This window comes from Macadamia integrifolia, chromosome 8 (genome assembly GCF_013358625.1).
Source record: "Macadamia integrifolia cultivar HAES 741 chromosome 8, SCU_Mint_v3, whole genome shotgun sequence".
In the NCBI taxonomy this organism is placed as follows: Eukaryota; Viridiplantae; Streptophyta; class Magnoliopsida; order Proteales; family Proteaceae; genus Macadamia; species Macadamia integrifolia.
The window spans coordinates 2893442-2912090 of NC_056564.1; the positions used below are offsets into that span (position 1 = coordinate 2893442).

General features: G+C 43.6%; 1 protein-coding gene across 2 annotated transcripts in view; it reads right to left on the reverse strand.

Annotated features, from left to right (window-relative positions):
• The window catches only part of LOC122087636 (DNA polymerase I), a 154820-nt gene that overhangs the window by 74683 nt on the left and 61488 nt on the right, over positions 1–18649 (reverse strand). For both annotated transcript variants that reach the window (XM_042656835.1, XM_042656834.1), the window contains 2 exons: positions 6940–7025; positions 6611–6720 (listed from right to left, as the gene is read on the reverse strand). In XM_042656835.1, the coding sequence (XP_042512769.1) occupies positions 6611–6720; positions 6940–7025 (196 nt within the window). The remainder of the gene's footprint in view (positions 1–6610; positions 6721–6939; positions 7026–18649) is intronic.

Below are 18649 nucleotides of genomic sequence, written 5' to 3' on the forward strand. Positions count from 1 at the left end.
ATTTGCTTCCTCTTTGTCATCTATGCTCACAATCTTGCATCCCTTACGCTTCCCCTCTAGTCTGACCTACTCTCCTTTGCCTCCTCCACGAGCTCCAGCTCCTGGGGAATTAAAGGGAGACTTCAATGTTATTCATTTTAGTCATGAGAAACATGAGGGTAACCCCATTGATACCCAAGTGGTTGACTCCATTAATGATTGCATTGATGAACTTAACCTCACTAATCTAAGATGGTCGGGTGTCAAGCTCTCCTGTTACAACAGATGATCTAATAACCTTCGTGTTACCTACAAGCTTGATAGGCCCCTTGTTAATGAAGCTTGGCTTGATTCCTTTCCATCCTCCCATGCCTGCTTTGATCTCACAGAGATCACTGACCATATCCCAATCTCCACTCATATCCTCCCCTTCCGCTCCTTTAGCCCAACGTCATTCAAGTTCTTCGACATGTGGTCTTCACACCCTGATTTTCTCTCAATTGTCCAAAGTGCTTGGTACATTCCCATTCCCCTCTTCTCCTCTCCTCTCATCACCTAAGCCAAAAAGCTCAAGAACGTCAAAACTGCTCTTAAGCTCTGGAACTCTACCACCTTTGGCATTATCTCCTCTTGTCGTGACAAGCTCCACTCCATCCAATCCAGAATCCAATCTGATCTCCTTTACCTTGAGCTTACCACAGAGGAAAAAGTCATTGCTTCTGACCTCTCTTTGTTTCTGGCTAAAAAAGAAAGCTTTCTCCGCCAGATTTCTTGTATCAAATGGCAAGACCTTAGTGACTCTAATTCTGCCTATTTTCACCGTTCTCTTAAATCCATAAGCAATGCCAATACCATCCCCAAACTCATTTCCAGAGGTGGAAATGAGATCCTCAATCTTGAGGACATCAAATTTGAAGTTGTCTCTCACTTCTATGGGATCTTTCTCCCGCCCCCCTCTCCCCATCCCCCTTTTATCCCTCACAACCCCCTCAAAAAATTTGTCCTAGACGAACTCCTCCCGTCCCTTCATTCCATTCCCTCCGAGGATGTAATTCTCTCGGCTATCCTTTCCCACAAAGCCAATAAAGCCAGGATGGCTTCAGTATGGGATTAATATCCTCCAGCTGGAATATCATTCACAATGACCTCATTTGTGCAATCTAGAGTTTTTTTTTTTGGAGCATTGGATAATATCATCATTTGCCACAAGATTGACTACAGTTTTGACTAGTAAATCCCATTGTTCTACTTCCCTCCTCAAAACTAACATTCACAAGGCGCTCGACATGTTAAGCTGGGACTTCATCTCCAAAGTTCTGCACCACATGTCCTTCCCCGCCTCCTTTGTCCAGTGGGTACACTCTTGCATTTCCTCCCCCCAACTCTCTGTCTTAGTCAATGGAAGCCCAGTGGGCTACTTCCCCTTTGGCATGGTTCAAGGTTTTTGCCAATACCGTCAAAATTTACCAGGACTCCGATACCAAATACCATGTGACTTTTAAAGTCACCGGTTTCGACCAGTATCGACCAAAATTCCCATATTTCGACCGAAATGTAAGAATTTTTTAGTGGACCAATGGGTCAACCATTATAAAACCTTCTTAAATAGGAAACCAAGCCTTCTTATTTCAAAATTTTGACCCTCTCCCCCTGTTTCTTTTCTATGAAGAGGGAAACTTGAAAAACACTCAAAATTTTTCCCTTGTGCCATCAAATCTTCATTCTAAGCTTGGATTTTACACATCCATAGCAAATCTACCTAAGGAAAGGAGCTTGAACCAAAAAGGTAAATCCCATCTTTCCCAAACCTTGTGTGCCATCATTCAAGAGCACCGGCTCATTTGGATATGGTGGTGGGTATGGACAGTATGGTGGATCTTCTACTTCATTTGGACAGGAGGGTAGTTCAGGTGGTGGGTCATCTTTTGTTGACAGTATCTTTGGGTATCATCCCAACCATGTGTGCCACATCCACATCCTATCACCGTGACTGAGTCACTCCCTAGGATGCCTAGCTGATGTTGATGATACATCTTACAAATGGGCAATGACGGACTAACAAAACAATTGGGCCCAAAACATGCCCTGGGACTCATATGTAATGCATTCAGAGGAACTTCTATGACATCTGCAACGGTACGCAGCTCGTGGACTAGAACTGCCTAAACACTACTTGGAATTGACTATTGAGTGTTAACTGTTGAGACTTGAGACTTGAGACTTGAGACTTGAGACTTGATACTTGATACTTGATACTTGATACTTGATACTTGCGAGATAACTCACAATTATGTAATAATATCATTTATTTTGGATCCTTCACATTATGTTTTGTTTGTTTTAAGCTTTTAATAATGTATTTCACATTATAGTTAGTAACTTATATGTATACTTATGTAGTATAGTTTCATTTAACAACTCAACGTACATTAGCAAACTTTGGTCAACACCAAAAGTATGACTTTAGGTGCATTTTCCATGAAACTAATTATGTGAATGGGTTAGAAATGTCTAAACTAAGACGTACACAAAATCAGGAAAAAAAAAAAACACAATTTGGGGGTCGAAACCAAAGTTTCCACGAAACCAGGAAAATTTCCCTAGTTTCCACAAAATTTCCCAGATTTCGACCGAAATTTCAGTCTCCCCAAGGATAGAAACTAGGTTGAAACCCAATATTTTGAACCTTACCCTCTAGTCGTGGCATGTAACAAGGATACCCCCTATCCCATTTTCTCTTCTCCCTGTCCCCGGAAGTTATTTCTCGTTCCATTCAATCTGCTACCCATCTCCCTTATCCCAATATGCAAATCCCTTCTGCTCTAACACCGGGCTTTTGCCGATGACATCATGATCTCCAAGGCTAACCCTCTCTCCATCTCCACTATCATGTCCTCCCTTCATTCCTTTGAAAGTCTCTCAAGTCTCAATATCAACCTTCTCAAGTCGAGTCTCTTCCTCTCTGGTGTATCTGTCGAGTCTCAAGCCCATCACCTTGGAATCATGGGATTCTCCTTGCACTCCTTACCTGTCAAATACCTAGGTCTCCCTCTCATCTCCTCCAGGCTTTCTTCCCACAATTGCTCCCTAATGCTTAACCTTCTGAGAAAGAGGCTTCAGCTTTGGAATGGCAAGCTCCTCTCCTATGCTGGTCGTCTCACCCTCATCAGATTGGTTCTCCAGTCTATGTACTCTACTAGTCAAGCATTTTTGTCGTCTCTGCCTCCATGATCAAGTCCATTAAAGGACCATTCTGCTCCTTCCTCTAGAAGGGTTCTAATTCCCTAAGTTTCTCCGGCCCCTTTGTTGGGAAAAGGTTTGCCTCCCCAAGGCTGAAGGTTTGGGGCTTAGAATAATCAAAGAGGTCAACTCTGTGGGCATCCTCTAACTCATCTGGAAAATTATGTCTAAACAAAGAAGTATCTAGGTCGATTGGATCCATTCCTCCCCGCTTAAACACAACTCTCTCTGGATAGCCCCTATCCCTCCTGATGCTTCTTGGATCTAAAGAAAAATTCTCAACCTCTAACATATTGCCCTCGATGCCATCTCCTTCTCTATTGGCAATGGTCAATCCACCTCCCTTTGGATGGATCCTTGGCACCATTCGGACATCCTTTCCTACCTGATCACTCCCAGGACTATCTACTCATCTGGTCTCCCCAAGTCTGCCCCTGTCTCCTCTATTTTATCTCCCTTGGGCTCTCCCCTTACCTCTCCCCCCTCTTGCTAAACTTTGGTCTTCCCTCCCTCCGCTCCCCCTGGGCATAAAGGAAGGGAAGATAAATACACTTGGCTTCCCTCTTCTAATGGGATTTTCTCCGCCACCTCTGCTTGGTCATTCGTCAAATCCTTTGGCCCTGTGGTTCCTTGGCGGAATCTCATCCGGTTCAAGAGTCATATCCCTCGCCATAGCTTCACAGTCTGATGATGCCTCTCCAATTACCTCCCTACCCAATCCTTCCTCATTTACCGCCACATCCCAGCCAACCCCTCCTGTTGCCTCTGCCCCCATGGTTCTGAGGACATTTCTCACATTTTCTTATCTTGTCCCCTCTCTTCCTCCGTCTGGAAAGTTATCCTCTCTAGATGCTGTCCCTCTAGCAGGCCCATTCTCCCTTTTGATAGGGAATGGATCTGGATTGATATGACCTTTGCTGGCCCCTCCATTTGTGACACCCTTGGTAAGCTTGCTTTTTGTGCAATCATAAATCACCTCTGGATGGAACGAAGCATTTGTAGATGGTCATCCAACTCTTGCTCTCCAGGCAAGATTTGGAAAGCCACTACTTTAATGTTACCTCCAAAATCCATCCCCTCCATCCTCACCCTATTCTAAACTTCCTCATAAACAAACACATCATTGCCACCTGGAACTTGCTTCTTAATTCCATCCCCAACACTAAATGCCTCCCACTGCCTTCCCCCCCCCCCCAATTGTTATTTGGTTGTTTCCCCTTGGTCCTGTTGATTTGGTTTGCTTGTTGCTTTGATTTTTTTTCTCCCCCTGGGTTGGCTTTTCCTTGTTGGCTAAAGCCTCCCCTCCCCCCATCTCCCTTTGGTATTCTTCTCTCCTTGGTAATGAATTTATTTATTCATCCAAAAAAAATCTTCACTTCTCACAAAAGGGATGCATATAGTCTTTGCTCCAACTTCTCCTTGATAAAATTCTTATTTAATCTCCACATGTTTAGTATGATCATGTTAGATTGGATTATGTGTAATGTTGAAGGCTAACTCATTATCAACATCGCAATTGAATAGACATACCCAGGTCTTGAAGATCTCAAAGCCAAAGCAACTCACAAATACAATGCGCCATTGCCCAGAACTTAGCTTCTGCACTAGACCTGGCCACAACTGCCTACTTCTTACTATGCCATGTAACAGGTTGCTACTAACAAATGTACAATAGCCAGTAATGGAACGGCGATCATCTAGAGAACCTGCACAATCAGCATCAATATACGCCTCAACCCTTATGTGATCGGAAGGGGAAAATAAGATGTCATTCTCTAGAGCCAACTATAAGTAATGAAGAATACAAAACAAAGCTTCCACATGAGGGGAGTAAGGATCATGTATATACTGACTTACAAGGCTAACTACCTGAGCTATATCTAGTTGAGTGTGAGATAATTAGATGAGTCTTCTATGAGCCTCTAAAATCTCTTTCAGGCCATGACCAATCCCACTATCAGGAAAAGAATTGCAAATAGCTAAATGATGGTGTGCAATATCGATCAGCCATAGACCCCCTGTCAACTAGCCTCTCATATCGACCCTCGTCAACTGGTTCACCTTCCTTGCTTCTGAGATGGGAGTTTGCCTCAATAGGTGTATCTGAAGGCTTACACCCTAACATGCCAATCTCAGAGAGAAGGTCCATGGTGTAATTCCACCGAGAAAAAACAATACCCTTGGTAGACCGTGCCACCTCAATCCTAAGAAAGTACTTCATCTTCCCAAGGTCTTTAATCTCAAACTCCTTACCAAGATAGGCCTTGAGCTTAGAGATCTCAACTATATCATGACCAATAACAACAATGTCGCCCACATAAATGATCAAGATAGTAACCTGGTCACTTAGCCTTTTAATGAGCAGGGTGTGATCCGCATTACTCTAAGTGAAGCCAATTGCTATCATGGCCATGTGGAAACGACCAAACCACACCTTAAGAAATTGCTTTAATCCGTACAGAGCTCTTTTCAGTTTTCACACCCTGCCCTGGGTTTCTGGACTAGAGTAGCCTGGTGGACCATCCATATACACTTCCTCTGTCAATTCACTATGAAGAAAGGCATTCTTGATGTCCAATTGTTGTAGCTCCCAACCAAGGTTTACTGCATAGAAGATAATAACTCTAACTATGTTCATTTTAGCAACAGAGTGGAAAAGTGTCCTGGTAGTTGATTGGATATATCTAAGTGAAACCCTTCGCAACCAGTCTTGCTTTGTACCTGTCTACAGTCCCATCAACATTTTGTTTAACTATAACACCCATATTGCAGCCTACTGGTCGCTTTTGTTGTGAGAGAGTAACCAAGTTCCATGTGCCATTTTTTTGAAGGGCCCTTATGTCCTCATTCATTGCATCCTTCCATCTAGGCTCTACAATTGCCTCCCGCCAAGTCCGAGGAATGGAAACAAAAGACAAGAAAGACACAAAAGCATGAGAGGATGAGAGAGAAAAGGACACTAGTCAAGAAATCCCATACAAGGGGAGCCACTAGTTCAGCAAAAGTTACAGGTGCTCGGCTAGGGTCAAGCAATCATGGGGGAGAGGGCGGCAGCGGTGAGGGCAAGAGAGAGGAGAAGGCAGCAGCGGCAAGGCGAGGCGGCAGCAGTGAAGCTGGCTAGAGCAAGAGAGAGAGAGGAATGAGGGGTATAGGGTTTGCAAAGAACCATTCTGATACCATGTTGATATGGGAAATTATGAACCGTCTCTAACTTGACACAAGCCTCTCTATTTATAATGAAATAAAACCCTAAAGGGACTTAAGGGTCCATTTGGTTACAACTATAAAATACTATAAAACCATTATTAAAACACTTTGTTTTTCTAAATTGAAGCTTTCAAACAATAAAAACACACCCCACAACAACTGAGAGTACGAGAAAACAAAGAACCTGGAATATTATCACTCTTATCACCCATAAGTGAGACAATATCGACAAATTGGGATGGTTTTAAAGATCCATATTTTTTCACAAAGTCCTCCAGTCCAAATGAGACCAACCTACAAGAGCAACCATGAAAATCATTAGCCTCAACTCTTTTGAATACAAGAAAAAATGTCATCAATGAGCCTTACCAACTTAAGCTAAAATTTGAGAGTTTTCCTCTAGTAGTTAAAATAGAACTCATAAGTAAAATAACTAATATCGTAAAAACCGAGCCATATCGTAGTGTTATAAATGAAATCAGCATAAGACAGCCATATGATAATGACACCCACTCTGTTCCACGTGGAGCTATTCGTAGAAGACGCAACGAAGGAGATAGAATCTGAAAGAAGTCTTTATCAGGAGATACAATTCGGACCTGTAATAAATTAAGGAAGTAAAAGCAAAACTGAATTAGAAACCAAATACAAGAGGATGATGACTAACTACTTCAAATAGGGAAAACAAAATAGTCACTATCCAACAACTGCACATTGCAAGCTTTAAGAGTGTTGGCAAAAAAACAAAGACTTGTTATGTGCACCGACCTCAAGAGTATTTATTCAATCGTTTCAGTGTAACGTTACAAAGAAGTATATATATATATATATGAGATTTTCTTACCCCCTAAAGTGTCAATAGATTTGTAATCTTATTTCTTTATCCTTTTAGTATAACACATTTTTTTCCGATAAGGTACATACTATCATTTCACATGCATCCTCGAAATATGTGCAAAACAATGATAACTATTGATAATAACGATTGTCAAGTCACTTTCAAATTGTTTTTGAAATCCCGTTCATAAGTAGACAATCTGCGAATTCTCCTTTTGCAACGAAGGGTGCCTTTCCCCTGCCGCTTCTTTAATACATAAAGGAAGAGATAAAGGCGAGTCTGAATAGTATGGCTATCTTAGTAATGGATCACAGAGAATATCCACTCTTTCTGAAAAGCCCAATTTCAAAAAGGCTCATCCCATTTGGGAGAAGAGACTGTGAACCCAAAAAGGGATATCCACCTGATAGAACATGTGATCAATTGTAAACAAATTATTACATGCTTACTCATTCCCTAACTACCTACGTGGGATACAGCTGCCTCTATGGTAGAGCTTGAAATGCTTTTGTTTAAAGATGGACAACCATGACTCAAGCCGTAGAGGATTCGATCTTCGTATTGTGCCAAGGCTTCAGGTTAATGGTGAGAAACATCTCTGCCCTCACCATCGCCTCTAGTTACAAATTGAACATAAGCAAGGTGTTCGCTGCAAGAAGATCAGTGTGTGCTAAACGAATGGGAGTGATGGAGGGCTGGTAGGGGAAGGGAAGAAATCCCTGAAGAACTCACAGTTGCAGGGCAGGGAGAGGAGTCGCACAAAGAAAGATGGGGTGAAGGAGGTCACACAACCTTGCAAGTACCCATCTGGCACTAAACAATTCCACTCATTCCATTCTCAAATCATGTCCAATAACTTGGGTTACATGCCTTTATATAATAAACTGAAACTAACACTTGCCTAATTAAAATCTAAAACTAAAATAGCAACTCCAAATTACTTCCTAAGTTCTAACTAATGAAATTAGAAACGAAATAAAACTCAAATTGGTAACTCCCTACTTGTTTGACAACTACCCAAAATAAAAGATTACATATCTTTCCAAATAAAATAACTTAATCTTTCCTAAATAAAATAAATCCTAAAATATCCTACTAAACCAAAAACCCAATTTAGATCTAGCTCATCTCGGTCAAGATTGCCAAAAGCGTCAACCCGGTTCAGCCTCGATACTACATCAACTACCCTGATGTTTACAAAAAGTCGTCCACAAGTTTTATAGAAGGGCAACAATAAGAACCCATGAGCGGAGGTGAATTCTCTTTATCTATATCGCAAACAAAATCTAAGATGTGAAGCTTTGGAGGTGCATTCAGGTCTGGAAAATCATGGGGGAGAATGAAAGTGAACAACCGGCACTACTCTGATGTCCATCATTACTTAATCTACGATTTTCTCACTTTCCGTTGTCATCACCTTTTCCACAACAGGATGGTCTTCCACTTGTTGTGTTGACACATTTAGTTTGTCCTAAGCATTGATTGGCTCAAGCTCCTTGCCTGCAACTGTCACTGCCCCTGCCCCTGCCCCTGCCCCTGCGTCCTCTGGCTCTGCGCCCCTACGCTCACTCTAGCCAGCAACCTCGTGAAACCTTGCAAGGTTCTCCATGGACTCTCTAGTCCACTCAGGCCCATCCTGAGCATATGGTTATCTTCCATGGTTCTTCAATCGACACTCATCACCCCCACCTTCTCCCCACGATCACCATAGGCTCCATACCTATCTGCCACACCTTGGAAGGTCCTCCTTCAATGCTCAAGTCCGCTCAGGCCCATCCTGAGCCCACTGAGGAGGCCCCTTGCCTTCCCATTGCCCCTAGTCCTCAAACTAATGACCCTCCCCTCCTTAAGTCAGCAGATCATCCCAATTGTGCACATGAAGTCACCTCTTCTAGCACCCTGCTTGAGTCTGTGGCTCATGACAGCCAGCTCGCAACCAATCTCCATGACCTCTGTGTTGCCATCGTCACTTCCAAGAAGAAACAAAGGCCCACCAAATCCTCCTCCCTCAAGGATTCTGGTGCCCACTCCAAATACAAAACCATAAATGCCCCTCTTCCTTCTCCCCTTAAGGAGTACCATATTTGACAAAAATCCAAGACTGCATTAGGCAACCCCAAATGCACCCCCTGCTCTTCTGAGCAATCGTTGACCCTACCTCTCCCCTAATGATCCCATGGATAATCTGGAACATTCCAGGTCTCAATTCCTCGGCCAAGCAAGCCTCCATTCGATCCCTCATCAAATCCTCCAAATCAGCCCTAGGCTGCCTTCTTAAAACCACAGTCCTTGAGCCCAATGCTCTTTGCATTGCTCTTCCAATGCTCCCTCTTGGTCCTTCCTCTCCAAGTACTCCAATTGCCCAAGCAGTCGAATTTGGATTCGTTGGAATCGTCTCTTGATCAACCTCTTTGTCATCTCATCCTTTCCTCAATCTATTCACCTATCCATTTCCTCCCCCTCCTGTTCCTTCGAACCTTGCTTCTTTACTGCTATCTACACTCACAATCGAACCCATGATAGGCTGCTTCTCTAGAATGAATTACACTCCATTGCCCCCTCCATTGGATCCCTTCCTTGGGGTCTAGGCAGTGATTTTAATGTGGTCAGAGCCAATCATGAAAAAGTTGATGGAGGCCCCATCAAACTTACATCTGTCAATCCCTTCAATGATTGTATTAACGATATAGCCATGAACGACTTGAGATGCTCTGGAGCCAAATTCACATGGCAGAACCACAGAAGTGGGGTGGCCAGGATTTTTTACAAGCTTGATAGAATCCTCGTAAACGATGCTTGGCTGGATATTTTCCCCTCCTCTCATGCCATCTTCGATCTCCTCGGGAAATCCAACCACTCTCCCATCTCCCTCCTCGTCCGCCCCCACATATCCTTTAGCCCTTAGCCTTTCAAGTTCTTTGACATGTGGTCTATCCATCAGGATTTTATCCCCACCATCTGTGATGATTGGGTCATTCCGGTTCAAGCCTTTTCCTCTCCCCGTCTTGGCCAAGAAACTCAGGAATTTCAAAACTACTCTCAAGAGCTAGAATTCCACTTCGTTTGGCAACATATCCTCGAGAGTTTCCTCTTGTAGGGCTAAGATTGAGCTCATCCAATCAAGCTCCAGAGAGAGATTCTAAATGTCTCCCTAGCAAAGGAAGAGAAGTCTATCTCCTTTGAGCTCTCCTCTCTTCTGGCTCAAGAGGAAAGCTTCCTCAGACAGAAATCAAGAATCAAATGGCTCGAGCTAAGGGACTCCAATTCCTCCTACTTCCATCGATCCCTCAAAGCCAAAATAACGCTAATTCCATCTCCAAGCTCATTGCTCATAATGGCTCTACTCTCTAGGATCCTGAGGACATTAAATCTGATGTTGCCTCCTACTTTTCTGATCTCTTCCACCCCCAAACCTCTCACTCTAACCCTCCCATCCCCCATAGCCTCCTCAATAAGTTTGTTCCCTCCCACCTCCTCCCCTCCCTACAAGCCATCCCTTTCGAAGAGGAAATCTTATCTACCAATCTCGATCGCAAAACCAACAAAACTCTTGGCCCCAATGGATTTAATATGGGAATCTTCTGTTCCTGCTGGCACATTATCAGATCTGACCTCATTGTAGCTATCAGGAGTTTCTTTCTTAACCACAGTCAAATTAAAGGGATAAATCACACATTTCTCTGCCTTATTCCCAAGAAAGGGGGTGTTGATTCCATGACTGACTTCAAACCCATTTCTCTCTACAACCTCCTCCATAAATTCATTGCCAAAATCCTTCCCAACCAAATCCAATTGGCCATTGATTCCCTTGTCAATCCAAATCAATCTACTTTCATAGCCGGAAGAAGCGTTGAGGACAACATCTTTTGTCAAGAGATCGTTCATGGCTTTGACAAGAAATCTCACTCCTCTACCCTATTCAAAATTGACATCCACAAAGCTTTCGACTCTATCCGATGGGATTTTACCTCCAAAGTTCTGCTTCAGACGTCTTTTCCCCCATCTTTCATCCACTGGATCAACATCTACATATCTTCCCACTCCTCTGTTTTGATCAATAGCAGCCCTACCTGTTAATTCCCCTTATCTGTCGACATCAGGTAAGGTTGTCCCCTTTCCTTTTTTCCCTAAGCTCAGAGGTCCTCTCCCATTCTATCCATTCTTGCACTGACCTCCATCTCATCGCCCCTATCCCCAAATGCAAATCTCTCATGCTCACCCACTTTGCCTTTGCGGATGATCTTATGATCTTCCCTAAAGCTGATCCCTTATCCATCTCCTCCATTATGTCCTCCCTCCATCTCTTTGAGAATCTTTCAGGCCTCCGCATTAATCTTTTCAAATCTAACCTTTACCTCTCCAGGGTTTTTATCCTTGCCAAGCAAACCTTCTTTGTATCACTGGATTATCCTTGGGCTCCCTCCTCGTCAAATATCTTTGTCTTCCCCTTATTTCTTTCCGACTTTTTGGCCATAATTACACCCCCCCCTCTCGACCTTCTAAAGAAGAAACTCCAGCTTTGGAAGGGTAAGCTCCTTTCATATGCCGGTCATCTTGTCCTCATAAGATTTGTCCTCAAATGCATGTATGTCTACCGGTCGGGCATGTTTCCTCTCCCTGCTGCCACCTCTAAATCCATTGATCATCTGCTCTACTGCTTCCTTTGGAAAGGGAATGTCACTACCAAATTCCTCCATCCTCTCTCCGGGGACAAAGTCTGTCGCCCAAAAGAGGAAGGAGGTTTAGGCCTTAGAACCATCAAGGATTTCAATTCTGTGGGCACCCTCAGGCTCATCTGGAAATTATCCTCGAAGCATAACAATATCTAGGTCTCTTGGGTCTGTTCCCACCTCCTGAAGAATTACTCGATTTGGACTGCCTCCCTTCTGTCTAACCCCTCCTAGATCTGGCGTAACATCCTCTTCCCCAGATCTAGAGCAATCAGAGCCATATCCCACTGCATTGGGAATGGATCATCCACTTCCTTTTGGCTTGATCCCTGGCACCCCTCTGGCATCCTCTTACCCCTAATCTCCCCTAGGATCATCCACTCTTCTAGTTTGGGTAGATCTGCCCCTATTTCATCCATCATCTCCTAGGGAGTCTGGTCTCCTCCCCCTTCTCCCCCCCCCCTTCCAACCTCTGGGCCTCCCTTCATATATCCCCCTGGCATCGAGGAAGGTATGATAAGATTATCTGGTCCCCGTCTCCTTAGGACTAGTTCTCTTCTGCCTTTACTTGGAATTTCATTCGTTCAAAGGATCCTTTTATCCCCTGGAGAAACATCATTTGGTTTAAAGGACACATCCCTCGCCATAGCTTCACAACATGGACAGCCTTTTCGAACTGCCTCTGTACGTAGTCCTTCCACATCTACCGGCACATTCTAAGTCCCCCACTCCTGCTGTCTTTGTTGGAATGGCTCCAAAGATTCTGACCACTTACTCTTTTCCTACCCCTTCCCCTCTGTAGACTAGAAAAGAGTCCCTTCCACCTGTTGGCCTTCCAGTAGGCGTATCCTGCCCCTGAGTAGAGAATGGATCAAGGTAGACATAAACTTTGGTGGATCCTCTATATGTGATATAGTTAGGAAGCTTGCCTTTTGTGCTACTATTAGCCATATCTGGATGGAGCGTAATCTTCGTATATGGACTTCCAACTCCAGCTTATTCGATATGATTTGGAAAGCCATCTACTTTGATGTTAGATCAAAGCTTGGTTGCATTCGCCCTCGATTAGTTCGCGACTCTGCAAGGAACAGTCTTATTATTGTGTCCTGAGGTCTCCCTACTTCTCTTCTGGCCCCCTCCCCCCATATTTATTTATCATTGTGCCCCCCCTTTGCTACTACATTGTGCGGTTCTTGTTGTAATGGTGCTCCCTTCCCAGCTTCGTAGGCCATGAGGTTGGCTACCCCCCCCCCCCCCCCCCCCCAGTCCTTCCTCAATTAACGCGACATTCAGGTCCCTACCTCCTGCTATCTGTGCTGGAACGATACTGAAGATGTCGACCATCTTTTCTTCTCCTGCCCCTTCTCTGCTTCCATCTGGAAGAAGGACCTCTGCTCATGCTCGCCCTCCACCCGTCCCATCCTCCCCTTTGCCCGCGAATGGATTTGGGTTGCATGACCTTTAGTGGCTCCTCCATAGGTGACACAGTCTGAAAGCTCATCTTTTATACCACCATCAACCACCTTTGGATGGAATGAAATCTTCATTGATGGACCCCTAACTCTCGTTCTTTCGAAAGGATTTGGAAAGCCATCTACTTTGATGTTACCTCCAAGCTTAGATCACTCTGCCACCGCCCGATTCGTGATACCCCAAGGAACAGGCTCATTGTTGTCTCCTGGGGTCTCCCCCCTCTACCATCTCACCGCCCCCCCCCCGAATGATGTCTCCCTTAGATAGTAGGGCTTAGTCCCCCCTTCCTCTGAAGGCTTTGCTCCTTTTGGCCACCCTCTTTCCCACCTTGTATATTCTTCTCCTTGGTAATAAATTATTTATTCATCCAAACAAAAAAATAAGTGTCCAGGTACTTAGCAGATCTCCTTACCTACTCTGGAACAGTCCTTTGCCCAAGTTCATACAGAGGAGTGTCGTCGGAACTCTATGCTTCACACTTCCTCTACTGAGAACAGTCCTTTGCCCAAGCTCTATACCAATGTTATTGTCTATACCAATGACACTACTAAGAAGGTGGTGAAATGTGAGCACTGCAACAAAGCATATCATACCAAAGCCACATCTTGGAAACTTAATGGGAAGCCAGCTGATTTTGAAGCTAAACGTGCTCGTGGTAAATCCAAGAACAAGGCCCATCAAGCTGAAACTATTGGCAAACCTTCTGTAACTGATACTGGTCTATCCCAGGAAGAACTCCAAGCTTTCAAACGTATGCTCCAGGCTTCCAATTCATTAGCACCTACGAATTCTCCAGTTCCTTTCGGTTCCAACTTTTCTCATGTAGGTATCTTATTTAGTGGTCATTGTGCATCGGTAGTCTCCAGTCCTTAGATTACTGACTCCGGTGCCACTGATCATATGACTGGTTCTTCCAACAGTATTCACCCACCTCAAGCAGAGAAAAAGTGAGGGTTGCAAATGGCACCCTATCTTTTGTCTCTGGAAAGGGTTCTACTCAGTGTTTAAATTCTCTCACTTTAAATTCAGTTTTACATATCCCTAACTTTACTACTAATCAGATATCTATTAGTAGCCTTACTACGGATTTGAATTGTAAAGTAACCTTTTTTCCTTCCCACTGCGTCTTCCAGGATCTGGTAACAGGGCAAACGATTGGATGTGGTAAGGTGCAGGGTGGTCTCTATTTGCTTGATGATGGTTTTCTTCATACAGCTACGGTCTCTAGTACTCCTCATCAGTAACACTCCAAACTGCAACAGTGGCATTGTCGGTTGGGACATCCTCCTCTTGGAACATTATCTCTTTTATTTCCGCAATTAGTTAAAACAATGTAATAGGGATGACATTTTTGTGAAGCCTGTATTCTAACTAAACAAACTCATTCTAGTTATTTTCCATTAAATAAAGGTTCTGAACTTTTCCATTTGGTTCATTCTGATGTGTGGGGTTGATCTCGTCGGACATCTATCTTTGGTAAACATTGGTTTATGTCCTTTATTTATCGGCACTCTCGCACAACATGGGTGTATATGATGCAACATAAAATTGAGGTGTTTAATTGCTTTCAAAGCTTCCATAAGATGATTCAGACTCAATCCAATGCTACTCTGAAAATTCTTCGTAGTGATAATGGTACTGAATATATGGAGGGTCAGTTTCAGAGGTACCATGCTGAACAAGGGATCCTTCATTAAACTAGCTGTGTTGGCACTCCCGCTCAAAATGGGGTTGTCGAACGCAAGAACAGACACTTACTGGACGTTACCCGCACGATGATGCTCGTCAAACATGTCCCATCTCAGCATTGGAGTGATGTTCTGACTATTGCCTACTTGATCAACGACATGCCTACTAGGGTTCTTGATTCCCGTACTCCTATTGTTGTTCTTCATGGGGATAACTCCTTTATGGTTCCTCCAATGACTTCTGGGTGTGCTTGCTATGCTAGAGATCAACACTCACCAGGAAAATTGGAATCTCATAGCATTATGTGTATCTTTCTGGGTTGTTCTCCTACTCAGGAAGGATACAAGCATTACCATCCTCCTACTAGGCTTACCATAGTCACCATGGATGTTTCCAAGAATCCGTTGGCTATTATTCCTCACCATCTCTTCAGGGGGAGTCTGGTATTGATAGTGAAGAGACTCCTCTGAATTTACTTGCTCCACCTCCAGTGTATCTACCATCTCCGACAAAGAGTAAGGGGACAACGACTACTGATGAAACCATTGTTCCAGCTCAGGGGGATATTGAGACCAATATTCCTGCCTAGGGGGAGTTGACACCCATGCAGCATACTATTGGAGAATTTCAGATACAGATTGATAATTCAACTCTTCAAGTCTATCATAGGGGTCACACCAGAATTAAGCAACTTGAGATCACTACCACCACTATAGCACCTTTACACATCCCTCCACTGGATCTAGAACCGATTAAGCCTATTGTGACAAGTATAATTTCTTCTTCTAACCAACCTATTGCTCTTAGAAAAGGCATTAGGACTTGCACTCAACACACCATATCCCATGTTGTTCTATATAATTCTTTTTCCCCCCTATTGTGCTTTTGTGTCTTCTCTTTCTTCTACTCGTGTTCCCCAGAATTGGTAGGAAGCCTTGCAGATGGAAAATGAAAGGCTGTAATGGTGGAAGAAATGGATGCCCTAAGAAAGAAAGCTATATGGGAATTTATGACTCTTCCTCCTGGGAAAAAACCAATCAGTTGTAAGTGGGTGTTTGTGGTGAAGCAGAAGATAGATGGCTCTGTAGATAGGTATAAGCGAGACTTTTGGCTTAAGGATTCACTCAGACGTATGGCATTGACTACCAGAAGACATTTGCACTAGTTTCCAACTTGACCTCTGCGTGAGTGTTGCTCTCATGTGCTATGAACCTAAGATGGGATCTCTAACAACTTGATGTCAAGAATACTTTCCTCCATGGAGAGCTCGATAAGGAAGTATATATAAATATTCCACCAGGTTTCTCTAGTAAGGGAACTCAGGCAAGGTTTGTAAATTAAAGCATGCTCTCTATGGTTTGAAACAGTCACTTAGAGTGCGGTTCCGGAGATTTCACAAGGTGATGACATATGTGGGGTATAAACAAAGCAATGCTGACCACACATTGTTCACAAAGAAGTCTGGTGATAAAATTACTATTCTCATCGTCTATGTGGATGACATTGTGGTGAATGGGAAGGACAATACTGAGATTGGTCGAGAGTTTGAAATAAAGGATCTTGGGAAGATAAGGTACATTCTGGGGATTGAAGTTGCTCGATCTTCTAAAGGCATCTTTCCATCCCAGAGGAAGTAAATCATTAATCTATTTTCAGAGCCATTGGGTTGTTGTCCTTCTGACACCTATGGAAGCTAGTATACGACTCAAGGAAAAGGAAGGTGAATCTATGACAAAGGGCGTTACCAACGGTTGATAAGAAAATTGATCTCTCTCTCCTATACTCGGCCTAATATTGTTGTGGCTATCAGTTTTGTGAGTCAGTTTATGTATGATCCCTATTCCTCCAATATGGAAGCAGTCTACCTATCCTAAGGTACTTGAAATCTGCTCCAGGAAAAGGGATTCTTTCATCTGCTCATAATCATCTTAGTGTTGAATCCTATAGAGATGCTAATTGGGCTAGATCTGCTGAGAGAAAGTCCATCTCAGGCTATTTTACCTTTGTCGGTGGGAATCTTGTCACATGACGTAGCAAGAAGCAAAATGTGGTAGCTCGTTCTAGTGTTGAAGCAGAGTTTCATGCTATGGCACAAGGGATTTGCAAGTTGTGGTTATACACACTCTTAGATGATATTAGTGTGACTGTTCGTCTTCCTATAATGCTCTATTGTGATAACAAGGCTGCTCTCAGTATTGCCCATAATCCAGTACAGCATGACCGTACCAAACATGTGGATATTGACAGACACTTCAACAAAGAGAAGCTAAATGCTAGCTTGATTTGTGTTCCCCTTGCGAAGTCTAAAGATCAATTAGTTGATGTATTCACTAAGGATTTAGCTGGGAAGATGTTTCATTCTTGTTTAGTCAAGTTGGGCATGTGTAATATTGATGTGCCAACTTGAGGGGGAGTGTTAGAATATAGGATAAGTGTGCTGCAGGGGCACAACAGAGGTTCCCCCTCCACCGGCCCTATTTCGAGTGGGGCGGTTGGATGGAGAGGTATATTTGTAATTAGGTTATGCCTTGTACTCCTGTTATGACTACAACAACAACAACCATAACCTTATCCCAACTTGATGGGGTTGGTTACATGGATCCAATATGATCTAAGATAATAGTAAGCATAAGAATAAATAGAAGTAGCAAAAGGAAGTAAAAGGAGGTAAAAGAAGAAGTCAAAGCAATAGTCAAAGCAGCATCACTGGAACATCCCCTACAAGGGGTCGGCTACATGGGTCCTTGTATTCCTGTTATGACTCTAGTTTGCTTATTAAAAATAAAGGGCCTGGGTGATCAGTTAGATCACTCATGCATTCTCCCCATTCTTGTTGTTAGCACCTTCACACTGGCCACTTCTACTATCAACCACTCAAGAGTAGGATTAACGTGTCCTCAATCCTTCCTCCCCCACTTTTTGCCTCTCTCTTTCTCTATGCCCGGGGTGGCCCTTTGCTACCTTATCCCATCCCCCTACCTCATCTTCGTCGATTGCCCCGCCAACCATTTTGGGCTAGCTAGTTTTCCCAACCTGCATAAACCTCTACTCATCTCGTTTGACCCATCGGCCCATCCTTCCCTCTTTGATTCTTCTAACCCTTCTATCTCAGCCCATCCGTGTCTGCCCCTATTATTCCCTCCCAGGGTGGTCCCTGGTTTGGTTTCCCCAGCACCCCAAATCAGTTCCCATCTTGCCCCTTCCGATCCCCTCCAGCCTCCCATGGTTCCTCCCCACACACCTCATCACGACATTAATCCTGCCCTAATCCAAAGAAGCAGCCCCACAAGGACTGCAGTTGCCTTGTGGCCTTGTTTTTTCCTTTTAGTGCGTTGAGGTTGGCTGGGGCGGGCATCCCCCTTGTAATGGCTGAGCCTTGTTAGGCATTGACACTTTGTATTTCTCTCCCCCTTTCCCCCTCCCTTTTCTTTCCTTTGGTAATGAATTTTTTTATTAATCCAAAAACAAAATGGCATAGATAGTCCTGTAATTGTTCATCAGTTCCCTAGCTTCTACTACAAAATCTAACAAATAGCTTAACAAGAAGATACAA